Source organism: Phaenicophaeus curvirostris, chromosome Z (assembly GCF_032191515.1).
Source record: "Phaenicophaeus curvirostris isolate KB17595 chromosome Z, BPBGC_Pcur_1.0, whole genome shotgun sequence".
Lineage (NCBI taxonomy): Eukaryota > Metazoa > Chordata > Aves > Cuculiformes > Cuculidae > Phaenicophaeus > Phaenicophaeus curvirostris.
Window position 1 is genome coordinate 1,532,159 of NC_091431.1, and position 20,805 is coordinate 1,552,963.

Sequence of the window (20,805 nt, forward strand, 5' to 3'; positions counted from 1 at the left end):
ACAAATGACTGCTGTGTACTGCCCATTTCTAGTACAGTGGAGTGTAAAAATAACTTTGTGCTCATATTTAATAACCCTTACGAAATTAAGATTTTGAAGATAAATGCAAAAAAAATCTCAACAAACCTCAAAACAAAATTTCAAAAGCCACCCAAAGTAAAAAAAGGGAAACAAGCCAAAAGTCTGTGAGCCGGCTGTAGTGAAGCAAGTTGTAGGTAGCTGTATTTTCTGTAGTTTCTGTAACTTAAGTGGTTGTGCTTACAAATGTTGAACTTCCAGTAAGACCAAGAAGGCCCCCTTTGTGAATTGTTAATACAGCGGCCGTGCTCCTGTCTCAAACTAATGGATGCATCTTTCTGATCATGGACTAATGAATTATAAACCAGACTACTCTTTTTATTACTCCCCACTTTTACTTTACTAGAGGCAAGGGGCTTTCATTTATCACGGCCAGTGCTTTTCATTATTAAACAAACTACACTGCTATAAACGCAGCGCCCGAACTAATTACCCATAAATCTTTTTTTATGGGTAATTATTGTTAACTCTTTGCAAATCAAATTCACTCTGATGACAAACTACGAGGCACTGACTTTTCACCATTACAGCTGGTAGGAACAGATTTGAAACTTAGGGGAATAATTTCATATCTTTAAATTTTAAACTCTAAAGAGATAAACAGAGCAAACTGGGAGAAAATAAGCTAACTTTTGATTTTGTTAATAACAGTGGCACTAGACCTTTCTGATAACTGTAGAAAATGTGATGAGTGTTGTGTTCCTCCTTTAGTAACAAAATGTGATGCTTTTAGAAAATTGCATAGGCCCTTGATGGAAGAAGGGGAATGAAGATGAAACTGGAGTGGTTGGTTGTGTGACATAATAAATAGGAAGTATGCTGTTTGTTTTTTCTTAATAATTACAAAGTTATATTGAATAGTAGGTTAGCGAGGGTTCTTTGTTTCAGCAGAAATCTAAGCACGTTGATAAATAGAGTCTTTTCCAACCAAAGGTTGTTTAAAAAAAAAAAAAAATGAAGTCATCCCTGTCCTCTCTCACAAAATCTATGCTGTTTCACAGAAATCGACAAGTCTAGAAGTTCCCTATAACTGGGAATTACTTTTGCTGCCTGTGTTATTGTAATATGACTGCAGTAAATGTATACATTCAACTAACATATATTAAGCCACAGTATACTAATTCAGGATAACTTCTATAATTATTGTTACCAGTGACTGCATATAAAATATGTCTCGTGAAATCATAATCTGGTGAAATCATAGTCTGAAGTACAAGCCTGGTGCTCATTAAGGTCCTGAATAGCATTAGCAGTGTTATCAAAGGTGGACTGACCGCTCATCTTCATGAGGATGCCTTTGAACAAGCAGCAAATACACGTTTCTTCATATTTGAGTGGTTGGGTTTACCCCTGTTTAGTTATTCAATTTTCCTGAAGCCTACACACACTATCTCTCTGTTACCTCATCATGAGCATGGTGTGCATTTTTCCCTTTTGCCATATATGGCTTATTAAAACATTTGGTAGCTTGATACTGGCTGGGTATTGTATGAATGCCTCCTAAGTTTTCTTTAAAGATGTCTTCCAGATCATCCAGGTTTCTTAATAGTCAAAAAATTCACTGGGTAGGTTGAGTCAACTCTGAAAAAGTAACTTCAAGAGCCACCGTGGGCATAGTGTGCTTTTACCATAGAAGAGCATCGTGCTCAGGTGTGGGTGGGCGTTCGAGCCTCAGAGATCCTCTGTTTGTCAGAGAATGCATCAGCAGGGCTGTGTCGTGCCCTCCAGCAGCACAATTTGCTGTCTGGTCCTGAGGGTAGTCTGGGTTTGGCTGTCTATTTGTCCTGCGAATTTCAAATACTGGGCACATACAAATGAGAGGTGGTGGTATGATATGGCTGATAATTCTGTTTTACCTGCAAGAGAAATAATACAACTGATAATAAACTGCATTCAGAGGAAACTCTTTTATGCGTAATGTATTCTTTTACAATACTTTGATACTGTGGCGTAAGGAAATTACCAGAGGCTGAGGTATTATCCGTGAGGTGTTGTGAGACTGTAAGATGTTATCTGCTATGCAAAGGGGTGTTCTTAATCAGAAATTCATGTATGTTTACTAGATGGCAGTAGGCTGTGCATAAATGCCAATGTCCAGGGAATCAAGCGCATTTCTAGAAAGTTCAGTGATTGCTAAACTCTGTCACTAAACAAACTGAAGGAAAGTTTTCTTTACATTACCTGTTAGGGGGAATAATTCAGTATTTAAAAGTGCAAATGAAATAAGTAAAAAAACCAAAGCACTTTGACTGTCTATCTTGCACTTATTTCTACTTCCACGAATAGTACTATCCTGTTCTCTTACCCTCCTGTGGACCACGCTAGCATCTTTGTAGTCTGGTGATGCAACATAACATGCATTTGTTTCTGTTAAATGTAAAATGAAAGAATCTCTGCTTAACAATTGTCCACCTAGTTTTTAAAGTGCTGCCTCCAGACCTTGTGTGTTGTTGAAATGTTTTCATAGAATCATAGAACCATAGAATAGTTTGGGTTGGAAGGGACCTCAAAGCCCATCCAGTTCCACCCCTGCCATGGGCAGGGACACCTCCCACTGGATCAGGGGCTCCAAGCCCCATCCAACCTGGCCTTGAACCCCTCCAGGGATGGGGCAGCCATCACTTCCCTGGGAACCTGTTCCAGTGCCTCCCCACCCTCATGGTGAAGAAATTCCTCTTAATGTCTATTCTAAATCCGCTCTTCTCCAGTTTATACCCGTTCCCTCTTGTCCTATCACCACAAGCTTTTATGAATAGTCCCTCTCCAGCTTTCTTGTAGGCTCCTTTCAGGTACTTAATCTCCATGCGGCAGTGAAGAACAGATTCAGCTTCTTGGAATGTTTGGAGTCACTGTTTTGTTCACTACTCTTGACTGTACCTCTGGAGAGGATTCTTTTGAATTCGTGGGCATCGAACCATTGAGTTCCTTGAAGCTTAATGAGTCAATCAATAGTTGATACTCAAGCAGTGGCAATTTGGTCTCAGACCAATAGAACAAAGGGGTAGTGTCTGACTCAGTACAAACAATAGAGTTTATCTTGCCTCATGTGGCTGGCAAAAGGGATATTCGTAAGTGTACTTCAGTTTTCCTGCTGATCAACACACTAGAAACATCCTAATTCCATGTTTCCAGTTCCTTTCCTTTCTTTTGAGAGGAGAGAGAGGTTTGGGAGTAAATAATAAGAATATTGTTTGAAATTGTGACATACGGAAGTACGTGCTGAGTGGGACTTCATAGTATTTGCTCTCCACATTCACCCCATGAGAGCAGTCCGATGACCAAAACTAGGAACTGTTCCATGACCCAAATGAATCAGCCGGATAAATGTGAGTCTTCTGAGTCAGAGTGACCTTTTAGGATTTCTTTTCCTCTTTCTCTCTGCAGAGTTTCACTGTATGGCCAGACAACCTCAGCTCCTCCGCAGCAGCATCATTTGATTTTTCTCTCTGTAGCTAGGCCCACCCTGTTGAAGGGCTCATGGATGGACTATGTCAGAAGTTAGCAGTTTTCACGGGAGGTGCAGCACGTGTATTTTTAGACATCTTGGTTTCACCTTTCAAAAGGACCAATATGCCACTTCTTAGGAAGCTGGTCTAACTTGACTTCCCCAAAGAACTTAAATGAAAGAATAATGCAGCATTTGGAAGTAAGTTTTTCAGATTATCATGTCACTTACACAGACTGGCACAAACCCTGTATTTTAACAAGAAGGAGAGTTTTTGCCTCAGGACAATAATTCAGGAAATTTACTTTAATTTTCTACTGTAGCTCAATACTGCAAGCCAGCCCCCACAACAAGCTTAGGTCTTCCTAGAGCTATTTGTGATATCTGTGATGAGGAAGGTGTTTTGCCCTTTGATTTAAAACTAAGAGGTATCTGAACTACATGTCTCGTGTAATTTTCATTTCCCACTTCTGTTGGGTTTTTTAAGGCCTTAGTACTCCCATGTCAGAAGAGTGATGCTGCTAAAAAGGAGGGTGTCTTTTACATTTTTCTTTTGGAGCAATGAAGGCATAAACTTAATATCTAATCACTCATCTTCACTGATTTTTACAGTACAACACTGTGCAATTAGGTCCTAGTCCATTTCTGATGGCAGATTTTCCCTGTAGATCAAGTTTGCATTTGTGCTGCTATAGAAAGGTTTACCAAAGACAAAGGACTTGGGAAGTGTTCTAATTGGCTAAATGCAGCCAGAGGGGGAAATCCACAGATGCTGGAGTAAACGTAAGATAGCAGTGTGTTGTTCAGATACCAGGCATTTTTTTCTAAAGGGACTGACACAATGGCTTTGAAGAGTCTTATTCAGAAATAAGAATATTAATATACAAACTTTCATATCTGCTGTATATTAAAGTTCTGTTTGTTGTCATGTGGTAGGAGATCCTGAGTTGGCGTTGCACAAACTTCTTGGCAAAAGCAATGTATTTCAGAGAAACCATTGCGTAAGAGTCGGTGATTCAGCACAACACGAATCTCCAAAAAGAAAGCTGCATGGCTCTCTGAACTGAGGGCTGTTCAGGATAAGCATGGGCTCACGAACTCCCTGAGTCTCAGAAATTATTTGGCTTAAACTAGCTGGTAAAGAGTTTTGTTCAAAGCATGGTTTAGATATGCAGATATGAATGCAATTTTGCCTGTCTGATTTTATAAGGTTACTTTTTTCTGCAATTTTCCCTGTCTGATTTTAAAAGGTTACTTTTTCTCTACAGAGCAAGCTGCTAGTAGTCATACTCATTGCTCTCCACAACTCCCTGAAAGGAGGTTGTGGAGAGGAGGGAGCTGGGCTCTTCTCCCAAGGGACAGGGGACAGGACGAGAGGGAATGGCCTCAAGCTCCACCAGGGGAGGTTCAGCCTGGACATTAGGAAAAAATTTTTCATGTAAAGGGTGATCGGTCCCTGTCCGAGGCTGCCCAGGGAGGGGGTTGAGTCCCCTTCCCTGGAGGGGTTTAAGGGACGGGTGGACGAGGTGCTGAGGGACATGGGTTAGTGTTTGATGGGAATGGTTGGACTCGATGATCCAATGGGTCTCTTCCAACCTGGTGATTCTGTGATTCTATGATACATATGTAGAACTCCCTTCTACTTCCCTTCCCTTGACTGGGGAAACCAAGAGTTATGGATCCATGAACCTATTCGTACTGCCATGTGTTGTCATTTAATGCAAAGGCTGGTTTGCCTGCTGCACCTGGAGATTGTCATAAAGAGCAGCAATCAGTGATGACACGCGTGCAAAGTACAGACTATTTAAGACACTTCTTGATGAAAGAATGTGCAACTGGGGAAAAAAACAGGCAATTCTGAAGGAAGGTCTCACAACAGACTTGAAGGATAAAACAGGTTTTACTGTTTAGCGCTTTTTCTTCTCACAGGCACTTTTCATTGAGATTGAATAGAAAATGTTTATTCTTCATTAGTGTCTTTTGGGGCGTGTGTGTGCAGGAGAGTGCTGCTCATGAGATAATGGTTTAAATGCTGCTTAAAATATGGCGTGTGTATTGCCAGGGGAGCTGAGCTGTTCCAGTGACTGAACTGTTTCAGTCATCAGGCTTTGTGTGCTGCTGTGGGTGACGGTCGTAGCTGCATGGAGTGTCACATAGATGGAAAGTGCATGTGCAGAGTCTGTGGCTGTGAGAATATGCCTGGGACTGCCAATCCAAGGATCTAGGTCTGCATCTTGCACAGGTAGTCTAAGCTTCTGGTTTTGAAAACTTAAAATCATAGAATAACCAGGTTGGAAGAAACCCACCGGATCATCGAGTCCAACCATTCCTATCAAAACTTACAAAAATCTGCAATAGGGGTTCACTCTGCCTGCTCTTTTGCCTCCTTTTCTTTGCTCTTCTTACTTTACTGAACTGCCTAAACATGAGTAGGTAAATACTTTCCTGTCCCTGCTAAGAGAAGAGCAGTCTCAAAGGAGATCTCTTTTCTAAATAAAATATTCAACATCAGTTTCTGGATCTATAGGACTGCAAGTGCTTCATGTCAAATTATCAACCTGACACTATTACAAGTTCGATATTCAGCCAGCTTTCAGCTGTATTTTCCAGGCTTGGTAGGCAAGTGATTGGTTTTCCTATTGAGAATGGCCCTGCTGTTTTAGAAATACAGTTGTTCTTAGGTGCGGTCTAACCTGTTTTTTTTTTTTAAAGGGACTAATGAAAAAAGAAGAAAGAGTGAATGAATTTTCTCTGCATTTTTCTTCCATGGTGCTGTATGAAGTACTCTGATCTCCACCTCATATCTGCATTTCAGTAGCCTCACTTGAAGCTTTGTTCAGAAACCAACTTTATGAAAGCTGAGCTACACCAGGAGAATAATGTACGCATAGTGAAGCAGTAACCTCTGAAATTCAGTGTAGTTTGAATTTTGCTTCCATGTTTTCAAATTAATGTCTGAGATAATAATTCTTGCTCTTCTATTTGGTTTGGGTCAGCTGTATTCTTCCATTCAGTGAAAGGTAGCGAATCCAGGTTAGTCCAAATGCTGTAAGATATGCATTGTTGGTGTTGTGTTTCTAGTCCTCGATGTCTACTCAGCAGCTAAACAGAGACTGAAGAAGTAGTATTTGAGGTGGGGGAAATAATTTAATGTTAACATGGATATTATTTAATCCCCTAGCTGAATGCCCACTTAAAAGGAAATAATGCCAGGTGTAATTAAGTGTTTAGACTCCTTGTGGGGTAGTGGGCTTTTTCTATAAATTTACTGCAATACTTGAGGGAGGAGCTCCACTGGAAGCTAGTGAGAAATATGCTGCTGCACTTCCAGCAGGAATTGGCAGCTAACGGTCCAGGCACTGCAGAAGGGCTAACTTGAACTGCTGCATTTTAAATAGTGTTTCACCAGCTAACTTAGCCCACATTTAAATGATTACAGTTCTACAGATTGTGTTCTGTTGAAGTTACAGGCTCAAGAATGTTAGCAAGCACTAGTTTGATCGCTGTTTATTTAAAAACAGAGTATATCTTTTGCTGGGAGTGTGCTTATGTAAGGCTCCTTTTGTTTGTCTGATGAATGCAGTGGAGGATGCATATCAAAAATATCTTGTTCGTCTATTGCATTGCCTGTGCAGGCCAGCCTGAGCTGGAATCGATTGCTAAAAAGTCCTTTCACCTCAAATATTAGAAAATCAACACAGTAGCTAAAAGTCATAGAATCAAAATATGAAAAGTCATGGCTGTTTTTCTTGTCCAAATCAAACCAGACAGAACTCCAGAATGCAATGGAATTGGCTTTCTTTTCCAGAACTGTGTATGGTTTTTTTCACCAGTTTTGCTTTTTTCAAAGATTAGTTTTATTCCTGATAGAATGTGGGAGTTCAGTGTTTCCCGCCTGCACTCGTGTTGTTTGTTTTCTGAAAATTTCTATAATATAAGGGAATAAGGGAGAAGGGAGGGCTGCAGTTGTACACAATTGCCTGCAAGTCCTGTTTATGTAGGTATTGATATTTAGAAGAAGCTTTTAGATGAAATTTGAATAATTTAAGAATGGCCTGTAAGTTCTCAGTGGAAAGAAAGTTTGTTTTGATACACTTTCACTTAAAGTGCAAGTTGTGAGAATTTCTGAATTTGCATGTGTGTGCTCTTTTAAATGAAGGCAGTAGTAGTAATGCCATCGAATATGCATTTCTTAAAATGTAATTTTTATTTGTATGTATGTTGGTAGTTTTGTCAGTTTTGTTTTACCCAGCCTTTAACATAAAATAAGGCATTTAATTTTGAAGTCTAGAAACTGTAATTTCATTCCTGTAAATCCATTTTGACCCTGTGGTGTATATGCAAGAAAGAATGAATTAATTTGTTTTAACTTTTTACTTCTGTAAACTGTACAAGAGAAAAATCAGTATTCTCTTGGAAACCAATACTGGACTTCAATTTGTTACTGCAGTTTTGGCAGCACAGATTTCCATGGCTCTGTAATAGGTACAGTTTACTTGGGACTGTTCATTCTTTCACCTGATTTGTTTGGACAGACTAGGTTGTGTAATCGTTCTCTGACTGCATGAAGCACATAATTTAGTTTTCAAAAATCAATTCAGAACTTGGGGAGTTTAATCCAAATTAAATTTACAAGAGATTACATTGAGGACTGTATTTGTACTGACTTGATTCAAAATCCAAGTATAAAACCCGGGATGAGTGGGCATGGTATGGAGATGCTGACCTACTTTTGAAAGGACCGATTTTCCTACTTCCAGTGAAAATACCATCAGTGGCTGGTTTTTTAGTTATAAAAACTGAGGGTCTAGGAATTCACCTTTCTTACCTACCTATGACCAAATAAATGTCTGTTTGTGCAGGAGCTTTTTGTAGTTGTGGGGGTGGAAAGGATTTTTACAACCTGGCTTGAATTCTGTGTCTTTTCTTGCCTTAGCTTTTCCCTCCCTGCCAGTCTCCACTGCGGGTCCAGCCTGATCCTGCAAATTCCATTTTCTCCTTTATGTACAAATTCTGCTGATCACTTCCACCTCCTTAACACCCCTCCTGGGTGTCCCTGCCTTCCTTCCATCTGTGCTGACACCACTATTTTTGACTGCATGTACTTGAAGTGTGACCATGCCTTTTCTCACAGCTTTGCAGTCTGGACTCCTTATCGCAGGCAGAGCGCTATGGTACTGTTAAATATTAAATATATAAATTAAATATATATATATTTATATAATATATAATATATATATATTAAATATATATATTTTATATATATAAATATTAAGTATATAAATATTTTTAAAATATTTTTCAAATTTGCCTGGAAAACAACATACATGCAGAGATTCGTCCTTGAGTTTTAGTCTAATTTCATATGTTAAATGGTACTTGCAGTAGTTTAAATGTTTCATGCAATCATTGGACTAATGGCTGAGTGAGTTTTTCATGTCGGTGAAGTATACGTAGTGCAGGAAAACTAGTTCTGTACTAATACTGAGTTGTGTTTGTAGATGCTGTGATATATTCCATCATGAGTTTCTCTGGAGTTGTCAGTGACCTCATTAGATAGGAATGGTTGGAATCGATGATCCGGTGGGTCCCTTCCAACCTGGTTATTCTATGATTCTATGATTGTAGGCAGCATCATATGGAAGTGAGTGGTTCTTTTATTGTCTATTATGACCAAGTAGTTAAGATGTATACATTATTTTTAGGGCTTTTGTAAGTTCAAAACTGAGTACAGAAATAAAGTTGTGTAGTAAAGCAGATAGCATACATAGTAAAGTGGTTTGGGTTTTTTGTTGCTTTTAAGCATGTTCATAATTATACATGGGCTTATAAAAGTAAATCTTTAACATAATCATTAAGCAGCTTTCCAGACATAAACAAATATGTCAGTAAAAGAGAAAGTTTTCTACAATGTCAATAAAATACATTGTTTTCTAAAATGTGGGAATTGTAATTTTTAGTGTTCTCTAAGTTGGCCAACTATATATTCGAAGAATATGGCTTTTGTCATGTTATTCCAGCTAACTTCAAATAATTCAGACTGCCTGTTCTAGGCAGAGATGCAAAAAAGCAACAGCTGTATGCTCCTTTATGCCTAGTTTTCTTATAGAAGTTAATAAGCACACGCTTACATACACAAATTCACATGATAAAATATTCGTACAAATATAAGTTTATGTATATATGCAGAGACAGATGGAGGGATAGGTATGTATGTATTCACAGACTACAGAGAAGGGAGAGCTGGCAGGATCGGTTCTAAATACCAACACAATATAGTGAGTAAGCTTGTGGTTGGGCTCATCTGGAGTATTGGAGACTTAATTTCTGGTTTCTGGTCTAAATTGGGAATGGGTTGCCTGTCACTCAGACTGCAGTGTACTCCTGCACGTGCTTAGATTCTGCTTAGGCTTCGGGTCTTCTAAGTTTCTTCTCCGGAAGCTGTTCGTGTTGTATTATAGAATTATATAATGGCATGGCTTGGCTGGAAGGGACCTCAAAGATCCTCCAGTTCCAACCCCCCTGCCATGGGTAGGGACACCTTCCACTACATCAGGTTGCTCAAAACCCCATCCAACCTGGCCTTGAACCCCTCCAGGGATGGGGCAGCCACCACTGCTCTGGGCAACCTGGGCCAGGGCCTCCCCACCCTCATGGTGAAGAAATTCTTCCTAATATCTAGTCTAAATCTGCCCCTCTCCAGTTTATACCCGTTCCCCCTTGTCCTATCCCCACAAGCCTTTGTGAACAGTCCCTCCCCAGCTTTCTTGTAGCCCCTTTCAGGTACTGGAAGGTCACTATAAGGTCTCCTCCGAGCCTTCTCTTCTCCAGGCTGAACAACCCCAACTCTCTCAGCCTGTCCTCGTATGGGAGGTGCTCCAGCCCTTGGATCATCTTTGTAGCCTCCTGTGGACCTGTTCCAACAGCTCCATCTCCTCCTTATGCAGAAGATTCCAGAACTGGACACAATCCTCCAGATGAGGTCTCACAAGAGAGGAATAAAGGGTTAGAATCCCCTCCCTCCCTGCTGGCCACGCTGCTTTGGATGCAGCCCAGGACACATTTGGGCTTCTGGGCTGTGAGCGCACATTGCCGGCTCATGTCGAGCTTTACAGCAAGCATGGTGTAATGAGGTTGTTAACCACATCCTGGCCTGCATCAAAAGAAGTGTGGCCAGCAGATCGGGGGATGTGATTCTCCCCCTCTGCTCTGCTCTCATGAGACTCCACCTGGGGTACTGTGTCCAGTTCTGGAATCCCCCACGTAAGAGGGATATGGAACCTCTGGAACATTAAGCAGCCTGGTCTAGGGGGAGGTGTCCCAGCCCATGGCAGGGAAGTTGGAACTGGATGATCTTTGAGGTTCTTTCCAACACAAACCGATTTATAATTCAGTGAATCTATCCTGTTCCTAAGTCTCAGTGCTGGTTTCTGGCATGGAAGAGGAAAGCAATGTCAAATGTTAGCTCGGTGGTTTCTTTCCTTGCTTGTGGGAACGTGTCTGTGAGAGATAGAACAGGGGCATGAACCAAAAGATAACTTCCTGAAAGTGTTCCCAAGTCTTGTGATATCTTTTTTCCCCAGATTAGGACTCCAAGGACATGCCGCAAGAAATCTTTGCAGTAGGGAATAATTCCTAAACTAACCCCTATGTATGTTTTGAACAGTCACTAATGAGCCTGATGGCAAACTGCTCATCTGGGCTTGCCTTTAGAAATACCTTTAAGTCTGTCCTGGCTGTCACATGCCCTCTTTGAGGATTATGCTTCCAGCTTCAGGTGCAGTAAAATGAACGGTTAAAGGTGGTGCCACGCTACCTGTGCTGGTGTTGCTGTCTACCTCATCGCTAAGCTAGTTTTGTTGAATAATCAGAGGAGGTTTAGTGATTAGGTTTTTATTCATGCAGAAGACCTCTGAGGCAGGTTACAAACAGATAAAGCAAACACTGACAATAGCATTACTGAAAGACAGCGTCTGCTGTCCATTACTGCAGCAGCAGCAGCAAGCACCTGGAGATGTGCTCAGGAATGGTCATCTATTTGTTTGGATCATCAGCTGCACAGCTTATCTAATTGTCACCTCAACCAAATAAACTCATTTCTACAAGGTTTGATGCCTACTTAGTAGGAGCATACATAGGCTAATGAGTTTAATATTTATATTGCACTGTGAATATGTGAAGCAGGGGACAAGAATGATTTGCCATTTATGTGGTGACTTCCCCATTGCAGTGCTGTACTGAAACAACGGGGATATAAACCTTATCACAGCAGGTCCTTGAAATTTTATCTTTTAACATTTTCAGTAGTACTTAGAAGATGTGAGGATTTTTTTTAATGTAGTGTATTTTTTTCTTCTTGCTAAATAGAGCCTTTTGAGACTTGGCCAAGCAGAGGAGATCTAATTAAATTCATGTAATGATTCTGGGAGTCACTGAGGCTTGCAGTACTCCCACACATTTATCAGTACACTGTTATGAGAGACAAATAATTTTAACATTTGAGATGAAGTGAAGATTACTTCATGTGTGTTTGATGCACACAAGCCCTCAGGTGATTGAGCTGTGTAACCCTTGACATAGATGACCTTTCCTGATGAAGTGATCTTTCTGAAATGAATCTCTGCCAAATGCCAGTTCTTACGCTCAATCATGTAAACATAAAAATATGGACATGCCTATGCAGGGCATTATCTGGTACCTGTGCCAGATCTGAGGAAGGAGAAGTGCAGAGCATCCTTGGTGGTTTTGTACGGCAGTGCACCCAGAATAATAAACCTTGTGTCCCAGCTTCACTTATACAATCAAACATGGCTATGTCATTCCACTGTCTAAAAGAAAGCTGCTTGTGTCATTCTGCTGCTTGTGGTCATCTCCTATGGACATACTGAAAAGAATTTCTTCTGGTTCAGAGAGATCTGCAGTGCGATTTGATATGCGGTATATATAAAACCCTTCTACATTGCGGTTCTGCAATGTGTGTTTTTTTGGGAAGTCATCTATGGTAACAGCAGTATCCTCTAGCTTAAAAATCCGCAGCTGTCCAAAGGTGCTGAGTCTTATAGTGGGTGACAAATCTCCTTGAGGACAGGAGGCTTCAAAGAAATGCCATAAATCCCGTGCTGACATGTAGCACAACAGTGCATCTGCTTTGATGGTGGCTGACACTGGGTTGCTCAGTGGCACCTAGAAGTAAATGTGGTAGAACATAAAGGTAACAGAATTGTTTGTAATCATTATAATTTTGCCAGTGGGTTCCTCTTTTTCGGCCAGTTTATAGGGTACAAATCCCTTCCTTGATGGTAACAAGTAGAGCTCAACAAGTAACCTCAGCGGCTCAGCCTGCCTCTGGAGGCTGTCTGGCCCCATCTCCCACTCAGACCAACCAGGACAGCCAGAAATTTATGCTATGAGTGCTCAGATTTAGCACATGCAAATGAGTGCACCTTGAAGGCAACCAGAAAATATAAGCCCAGTTCAGTTTTGATCTGAATTAACCAAAACTTATCTTGGCTGTTTGGGCAACTGACTAGGGAGCAGCACGATAGTTTTCTCTTCTTTTCTGTTTCACTCTCCACTATTGCCATCAATAGGTAGTAAAAAAACCTCGATGCAACTAATTGTTGCTAATGGGTTGTCTTAACAAAGACAAGATATGTTGTCCCAGGTTTGGGCCCAGATTGAATTCCTTCCTAACAGAGAGGAAGCCTCTAAGATTTGTCAGGAGCCAGAAAAGGTGTCACCAACAGGCATCTTGAGCTTTCTTTTTCCCTCTGCTTAAGTTCACTGATTCTCAACAAGAACCAGTTTTTCCACTGTTTGGGGTATTTTTGTTTGGTTTTGGCTTGGTTTTTTTTCTGGTAGCATCTGTGGGTAAAGTGAGGTATTTTTGCCCAGACTGGGAGGAGTAGAAAGTGTAGTTTCAGCTAGGCAACTCTGTTTATTGGCATATTTAAAGAGCCGTATGTACAACTCTTCTTCCTTTTTTTTCTTTCTTTTTTTTCTAATTTAGTGGGGCTACTTCCATTGTCTACAGATGCAGGCAGAAAGGGACCCAGAAACCTTACGCCGTCAAAATGTTGAAGAAGACAGTAAGTCGTTTTGTTTTGTTTTGTTTTGCTTTGCTCTGGGATATGTTTGGGATTTTCTCTGGGGTTTTTTTGGTGCAGTTTCTTTGTGTGGGGGAAATGGGGTAGATTAAGGACCCTGCTAACCTTGTATTTTCTGTGACTGGGCTGCTTCTGCTCCTCATCTGTAAAATATCTTTTAGACATAACAGGACTCTGTTGGGAATGCTTTATCTCCTCAGACCTGCTTGTACCTTCATCTGATGTTGTCTGTATGGACTTAGATTTGGGCAAATTTTTTTAGACAAAAGTCTTATTCTTTCACTGTGGAAGAGATGCAAATTCTGAATAGTTTAAATGTTTTGTGCTTTCATTTAGCTTTAATACATTGTTTTGCTCAAAGGTACCACTGCACAATTCATCTTTTTCAGAAACTGATTAAAACACCAATTCAAACTCCGGTAAAATTAAATGTTTGATGTAGGTTTCCCCTCTGCTACAAAATTGCAGGAGAACCAGTTAAGACATCACTTATTTCTAGAGCTCCATATATGTCACATTTCTACCGCAGCTATTTTTGTGTATGGTACAAAATAGATGGTGGAAGGTGTGAACTGGGACTGGAGAGGAAAAGGAAAGTAATGGGCTGAGAAACTCCAGGCAGAAAGAGGGTATGGGGGATGGGGTAGAGCAGTTTGTGTTCCTAAGAGAGGAAGAGAAATTTGAGAGGGTGCTAGCAAGCTGTGAGGCATGGACATAATTTTTATTCACGAGTAGTTTTGATTCAGCTTGTTCCAGTATTAAATCATCCATTATTCCATAAAGTTCAGAAATGTTCATATGTAGCAGCAAAATGATGGGTGGGTAGGCGTAAACATGTCTAAATGCTGAATTAACTGGTGGTCTCTGTGCAAGACATAATGAGTGGGTTCCACGTGAGTAAAATGTTGGCATTAATTTGTCATCTTTGAAAGTAAGCCAGAGTTTAAACTGGCACAAAAAGTCAGTTGTGTGTGCTGCTTTTGAGTTTGCATCTGGTGCACAGGAGAAAGCAGAGCATGTGAGAAGCTTGCTTTGCTGCAGGCTATGTTCTGTCTCTCCTGTGGAAATGCAGGGAACATAATTTTCAAGTTTTTATCAGTTCTTTATACGAACAATTCCTGTAATGTTTTAGGAGTATACTCTCTTACAATTCTTATTCCAAAATACACCAGGAAGAATGATATTACTTAGAAGTATTTCCCTGTATTTTGTTGGCCTTTTTGGAAATTAATTTATGTTGACAATGGCCACAATAATATTAGAGTTGACTTTTTGTGCCAGAATCATAGAATGGTTTGCGATGGAAGGGACCTTAAAGATCATCTAGTTCCAACCCCTCTGATATGAGCAGGGACCGCTTCCACTACTTCAGGTGGCCCTGAACACCTCCAGCGATGGGGCATTCTTGACTTCTCTAGACAACCTGTTCCAGTGCTTCACACCCTTACAGTAAACGATTTCTTCCTACTACCTGATCTAAATCTCCCCTCTTTCAGCTTAAACCCATTACTCTCATCCTGTCACTACATGTCCCTGATAAAAAGCTGCTCCCCAGCTTTCCTGCAGCCCCCCTTTAAGTACTGGAAGGTTGCTGTAAGGTCTTTCTGGAGCTTTCTCTTCTCTAGTGTGAACAATCCCAACTCTGTCAGCCTGCCTTCATATGGGAGGTGCTCCAGCCCTTTGAGCATCTTTGTGGACCTCCTGAAACTATTTAGTTTAGACTTTTGGCAGATTTACAGTAGCACTGGTTTTTTTAAAACGGTGAGCAAGAAGAATGTAAGAATGTCGTTCTGCAAGTTCTTTGCACAGAAGCTGTATACCTGGCTTAATGCAGCCTTGATTATATTAGCAATTTGGTTAAGCGTTTCAGTTGTTCTCAGAGTAATTAGAATCACAGAATCACCAGGTTGGAAGAGACCCACCAGATCATCGAGTCCAACCGTTCCTATCAAACACTAAACCATGTCCCTCAGCACTTCATCCACCCGTCCCTTAAACCCCTCCAGAGAAGGTGACTCAACCCCCTCCCTGGGCAGCCTCTGCCACTGCCCAATCACCCTTTCTGTGAAAAATTTTTTTCCTAATATCCAGGCTAAATCTCCCCTGGCGGAGCTTGAGGCCATTCCCTCTCGTCCTGTCCCCTGTCCCTTGGGAGAAGAGCCCAGCTCCCTCCTCTCCACAACCTCCTTTCAGGGAGTTGTAGAGAGCAATGAGGTCTCCCCTCAGCCTCCTCTTCTCCAGGCTAAACACCCCCAGCTCTCTCAGCCGTTCCTCATAAGGCCTGTTCTCCAGCCCCCTCACCAGCTTTGTTGCTCTTCTCTGGACTCGCTCCAGAGCCTCAACATCCTTCTTGTGGTGAGGGGCCCAGAACTGAACACAGGATTCGAGGAGCGGTCTCCCCAGTGCCGAGTCCAGAGGGAGAAGAACCTCCCTGGCCCTGCTGGTCACGCCGTGTCTGATCCAAGCCAAGATGCCATTGGCCTTCTTGGCCACCTGGGCCCCTGCTGGCTCCTGTTCAGTCGCTGTCAACCAACACCCCCAGGTCCCTCTCCTCCAGGCAGTTTCCAGCCAGACTTCTCCTAGTCTGGAGCTGCTCAGGGTTGTTGTGCCCCAAGTGCAGGACCCGGCATTTGGCCTTGTTAAACCTCATCCCGTTGGTCTCAGCCCATGGATCCAGCCTGTTCAGATCCCTTTGGAGCCTCCCGACCCTCCAGCAGATCCACATTTCCTCCCAGCTTAGTGTCATCCGCAAACTTGCTAAGGGTGCACTCGATGCCTTCATCCAGGTCATTGATAAAGACACTGAACAGGGCTGGACCCAGCACTGAGCCCTGGGGACACCATTGTCACTGGCCTCCAGCTGGAGTTAACTCCATCTCCCACCACTCTCTGGGCCCTCCAGCCAACCAGTTTTCCACCCAGGAGAGTGTGCGCCTGGCCAGCCCAGAGGTGACAGTTTCTCAAGCAGAATGCTGTGAGAAACTGTGTCAAAGGCTTTACTGAAGTCCAGGAAGATCCATCCACAGCCTTTCCCTCATCCAGCAGCCGGGTCACTTTGTCATAGAAGGCGATCACGTTAGTGGAGTGGCTACTAAGCTACAAAGAGGAAAATGTCTGCGACAAGAGCCAGAGCAAAGTAACTCAGAAGTGTCAAAATACGCAGGTATGGTGATACAGCTTCGTCAGGCTAATGGGCTGATAATATCACTGCTGAGGCCTGGAAATCCATTGCTTCAACATCCTTTCCCGGTGATGTTGATACAGACTCACTTTGGGATGTTTTTGTTTGAGAACAAGTGATACCGTTACACAACTCAGCTTACTGGTGTAATTGAGAAGATGGGAGACAATACTGTACGGATTTGCCGCTGCCTGTGTCTGCGTGCCATCAGCCACGGTAGCATCATTCCAATTAGGAGGCTTAATTATTATCACAGAGACAGAACTAACTGTGTGTTACAGTGCTCCCACACCAGGAGGCCCAATCTTTGCTCAGCGTGCCTCGGTGTGAAAATAACCAAGTGCGGGCCAAATCACATGCCAAAATGTTGATGGGTTTAAGTATCCCGTTGCTTATTTTTTTTAGGTTAGAGAAAACAGATGGCAGTTCAATAAGGGAGGAAAAGTGATGGGGGAAAAAAGAGGAAGAGCCTGTGACTGTTTGCTTTTGATGCAGAGTCCCATCTCGTCAATTCTTTCTTAAATGTGCACAAGGCAGCTCTTAGTAGTACAAAAAATTAGAATAAGGCAAAGGAAGGTAGCAAAAGAACAAATACTCCAGTTTTTTCTATTGAAACTGACTGACTTTAAGCACTGTGTCAAACAAAACTAACTCACTGAGAAAGAGTGTCTGTAAAGGGCGAGGGTCAGACAGGGTGGTCCAGCTTGTCCTGGAAGTGGTAGCAAGTGATGTGTGATTAGAAGTCTGATGCTGACTGGCAGCTCCAGGTTTATGAATGCTGATCCCTAACATACTGTAATTTGAAGTAAAGCATTAGAAATTATTACTTTTGTCCCATGGTAACGGCTCAGATAAGAAAAAAATTATTCTTTTCGATTGAAGTAGTGTGCTAGAAACAGACTGCAAGAAACAAAATGCCTATCAGTGATATTTTAATTTAAATAATAAGATTAAATTTGCATTTTGCCTGACTAATGGATTCTTATAAAGAGTAAATAATATTTTGGGCAAGACGTATCAGCCAGTTTTGAGAATACACACTTGTGAAGAAATGTGGGTTCTTAGGATATATTGTAATTAATATTTCTTCATCATCTAGCATAAATAGATATAGTAAAATAGTATTGTTAGATTATTTTCTCAGTTCTATGCATTTTTTTTCCTGCTTGCTACTTAAGGCAACAAAGAGTAACAAGGGAAAACATATTTATACAAACCTTTACTCTGAGTAAATAAAATCATATTTTGGGAATGTTTTATTTCAGTTGAGACATTTAATAATTCGTAAACATTAATTAAAATTTTATACATTTCCAAAAGGAGGAGAAAAATGCTTTTTTGCTGGTTCCAAAGTAGTAGAAGAGAGTGTTTCAGTTCCCTCTTTTGTTTTAGTTTTGTCAGATTCAGCCCAGGTTTAGGAGTACTTTTGAATCCTTTATGTTGCAGTTTTGGTGAATAAAATTTAGTTCAAAGAATGCTTCTGGTTCTTACTCCTGAAAGTATCTGACTGTCAAAGTTAGGAAATTGACAGATAAATTAGTACCATAACTTCCAGAGCAGCTAAGCAACAGCTGTTAGAAAGCTAAAGAGGTCCAAAGAAAAATTGATGTATGTATTAGTGGGGAAAAAACCTCTCAGATATAAGAAATGAAATTTGGAATTTGTTTCACAGATACAAAAAGAAATACATTTGTAGAACAACATCTGTGGGACAGGTGAATGAGCACTAATTCTTGCCTTTGATTTGCTCATTATATTATTAAATTCTACATAGGTAATAAATATAAAGCTTCAAATTTCTTTGTGGGTAAATCCCTTTCATGAAGCAAGAAAGAAGCAAAAGCAGATCATATAGCACTTCAGAAAAAGATCATAAAACAAGCAAGTGCAGTGGTGAACTTTGACACTCGCAGTTCCAAATATGAGGTTGGTTTTCTTTTCACCATGCAGTTTACCTTTGCTTAATGAGTCAGTATGTAAGAAAAATGAAGTAACTTTAGAGTACACTTTACAAATATGATTGTTACTACTCTTAAGCTGAGACTTAAAAATTATGTGAGATTTACAACTAGTCATTATGGAACAATTGTAGTTGCAAACAACATAAAATACATGGATCATATTGGAAGAATATAAGGTTCTTGACAGGAGCAAGCATATTTATGTGCTATTTGAGAAATGAAACATCTCAGCTGCAGAACTTTGCCTCCTTTCAGTGTGTTTTGTGAAAGCAAAGCAACATAGGAACCAGGGACAGCCTGGAGGTGGTCTCATAGTCTGGACAGGTGCATCCCTTCCAAGAAATTAGATCCACCTCTGACTTAAATTTCCTACCTCAGCCTGGACAAGTTGTTTTAAAAATAGTGAAGAAAACAGATGGCTTCCGTTCCATGGTTTCTGGTTTAAGACACCGAGTGCCTGCCTACTTTATATGTCTACCAAGTCCTAGCAACCGTAACTGAAATAATTTGGGGTTTCATGTTGCAATAAAACAACATACTCTGCAGGAGGGGGACCAGAGTGCTGAGCTGGGTTGTCTGGAGCCCCAGTCCTGGTGTATTCCCAATTAAGCCAATGCCACTGGCTGAGGTATTTCTTTTGGTTTCAACTTTCTCATCTATAAAATGAGGTAATATTTATTTGATTTGCCTCACAGCAATGCTTTGAAGGATAACCTGGTTAATATTCCTAGGGTTTAATTGGTAGGTACTTTCCCCTAAGAGTGGTTACTTATTATGAAGTATTAAGCCTTCTGTGATTCAATCAATGACGCAGTGCTTTAATTAAAATTAGTATTTGAGAAGCAGCATTCTTGAAAACTGGTTGATGTTCAAAATTAAACAAATGTTCAAGCACATGAACTTTTTCTCAGATCAAGAAACAGAGCAACAGTTTTCAAGCAACACATATGCTGGAAATAATTGTGCTGAGATTAATCTAGTTCTACTAATCAGTTAAACAATTTCAGAACTACAAATAGTTCATGTCTGTGAAGCAGAGAGGAGTGTGCGCAAATGTTAACAGGCTTCCCTCCTGGATAAGTGGGGTTGGATATCTGGAGTTAGGGTGAGAAGGAGATCTGAATAGTCTGTAAAGGCATATATAAAAGATCTCAATTGCATTCATGTTTGCATATATACACAAACACACACATACACACACATATATATTATGTACACATATATACAAATATATATGTGTGTATACACACACTAGAACATAGACATATGTTATAAAATACATGTATTCCCAACTATACAGGGAGTATAGTTGGCTGGCTTTTTCATTTTGTGTTGCAGTGAATTTGTGGTATTAGGTGGTAATCAAGCGGCTCATGCAAATGTTTGGTCTGTTTTCTTGGAAGTGCACTGCTTTTGGTTGAGCTTTCCCAATTGATTGAGAAGGCAAGTGCCATGGTGCGGGGGCGGGAACTGTATGTGAGATTTGGAGGTAGTCAGAATTAATATATCAGTCTTTTATTGACTTTTAGAGAAAAATACGTGTTTGTAGCTGTAAAATGAAAATTTCCATTTGCTGCCATGCGGCTTTACAGGATTTACAATTCGAGTGCCTCCTGCCTCCACATGCCAGTTTCTCTGCAGACTTTATACATTTTATATAAATTAATTATAGTGTGCATATATATATATATACACACTCTGTAGTGCTTATATATACTCTCTCTATATGTATGTATCTCCTATGGTGCAGTAATTGTCGGTACTCTCCTTGGATTGACATCTGAGAGTGATCATACCTGTTCCACAGAGAAGGCAAGAGCCTGGCATAATGCTCCAATTTGTCTGAAGTGCTATGACAGTATTCTTCTTTTCCTCCAGATTACAAATGTTTGGAATGTATTTACTTCAACTTTTTCCTCACAAAGATGGTCCTACTTAACACATTGTATTAATGTTTAGTGTTCTTTTTTTTTTTTTAATTTTGAAAAAGGAAAAAGAATAGTGTTAAATGTAAGTCTACATGGAAACAGTCAA

General features: G+C 40.7%; 1 protein-coding gene across 1 annotated transcript in view; it reads left to right on the forward strand.

Moving 5' to 3' along the window:
* CAMK4 (calcium/calmodulin dependent protein kinase IV) overlaps nt 1-20,805 on the forward strand; it is a 168,870-nt gene that overhangs the window by 60,844 nt on the left and 87,221 nt on the right. Inside the window, exon 2 of the mRNA XM_069880486.1 lies at nt 13,533-13,611. Within this exon, the coding sequence (XP_069736587.1) occupies nt 13,533-13,611 (79 nt within the window). The remainder of the gene's footprint in view (nt 1-13,532; nt 13,612-20,805) is intronic.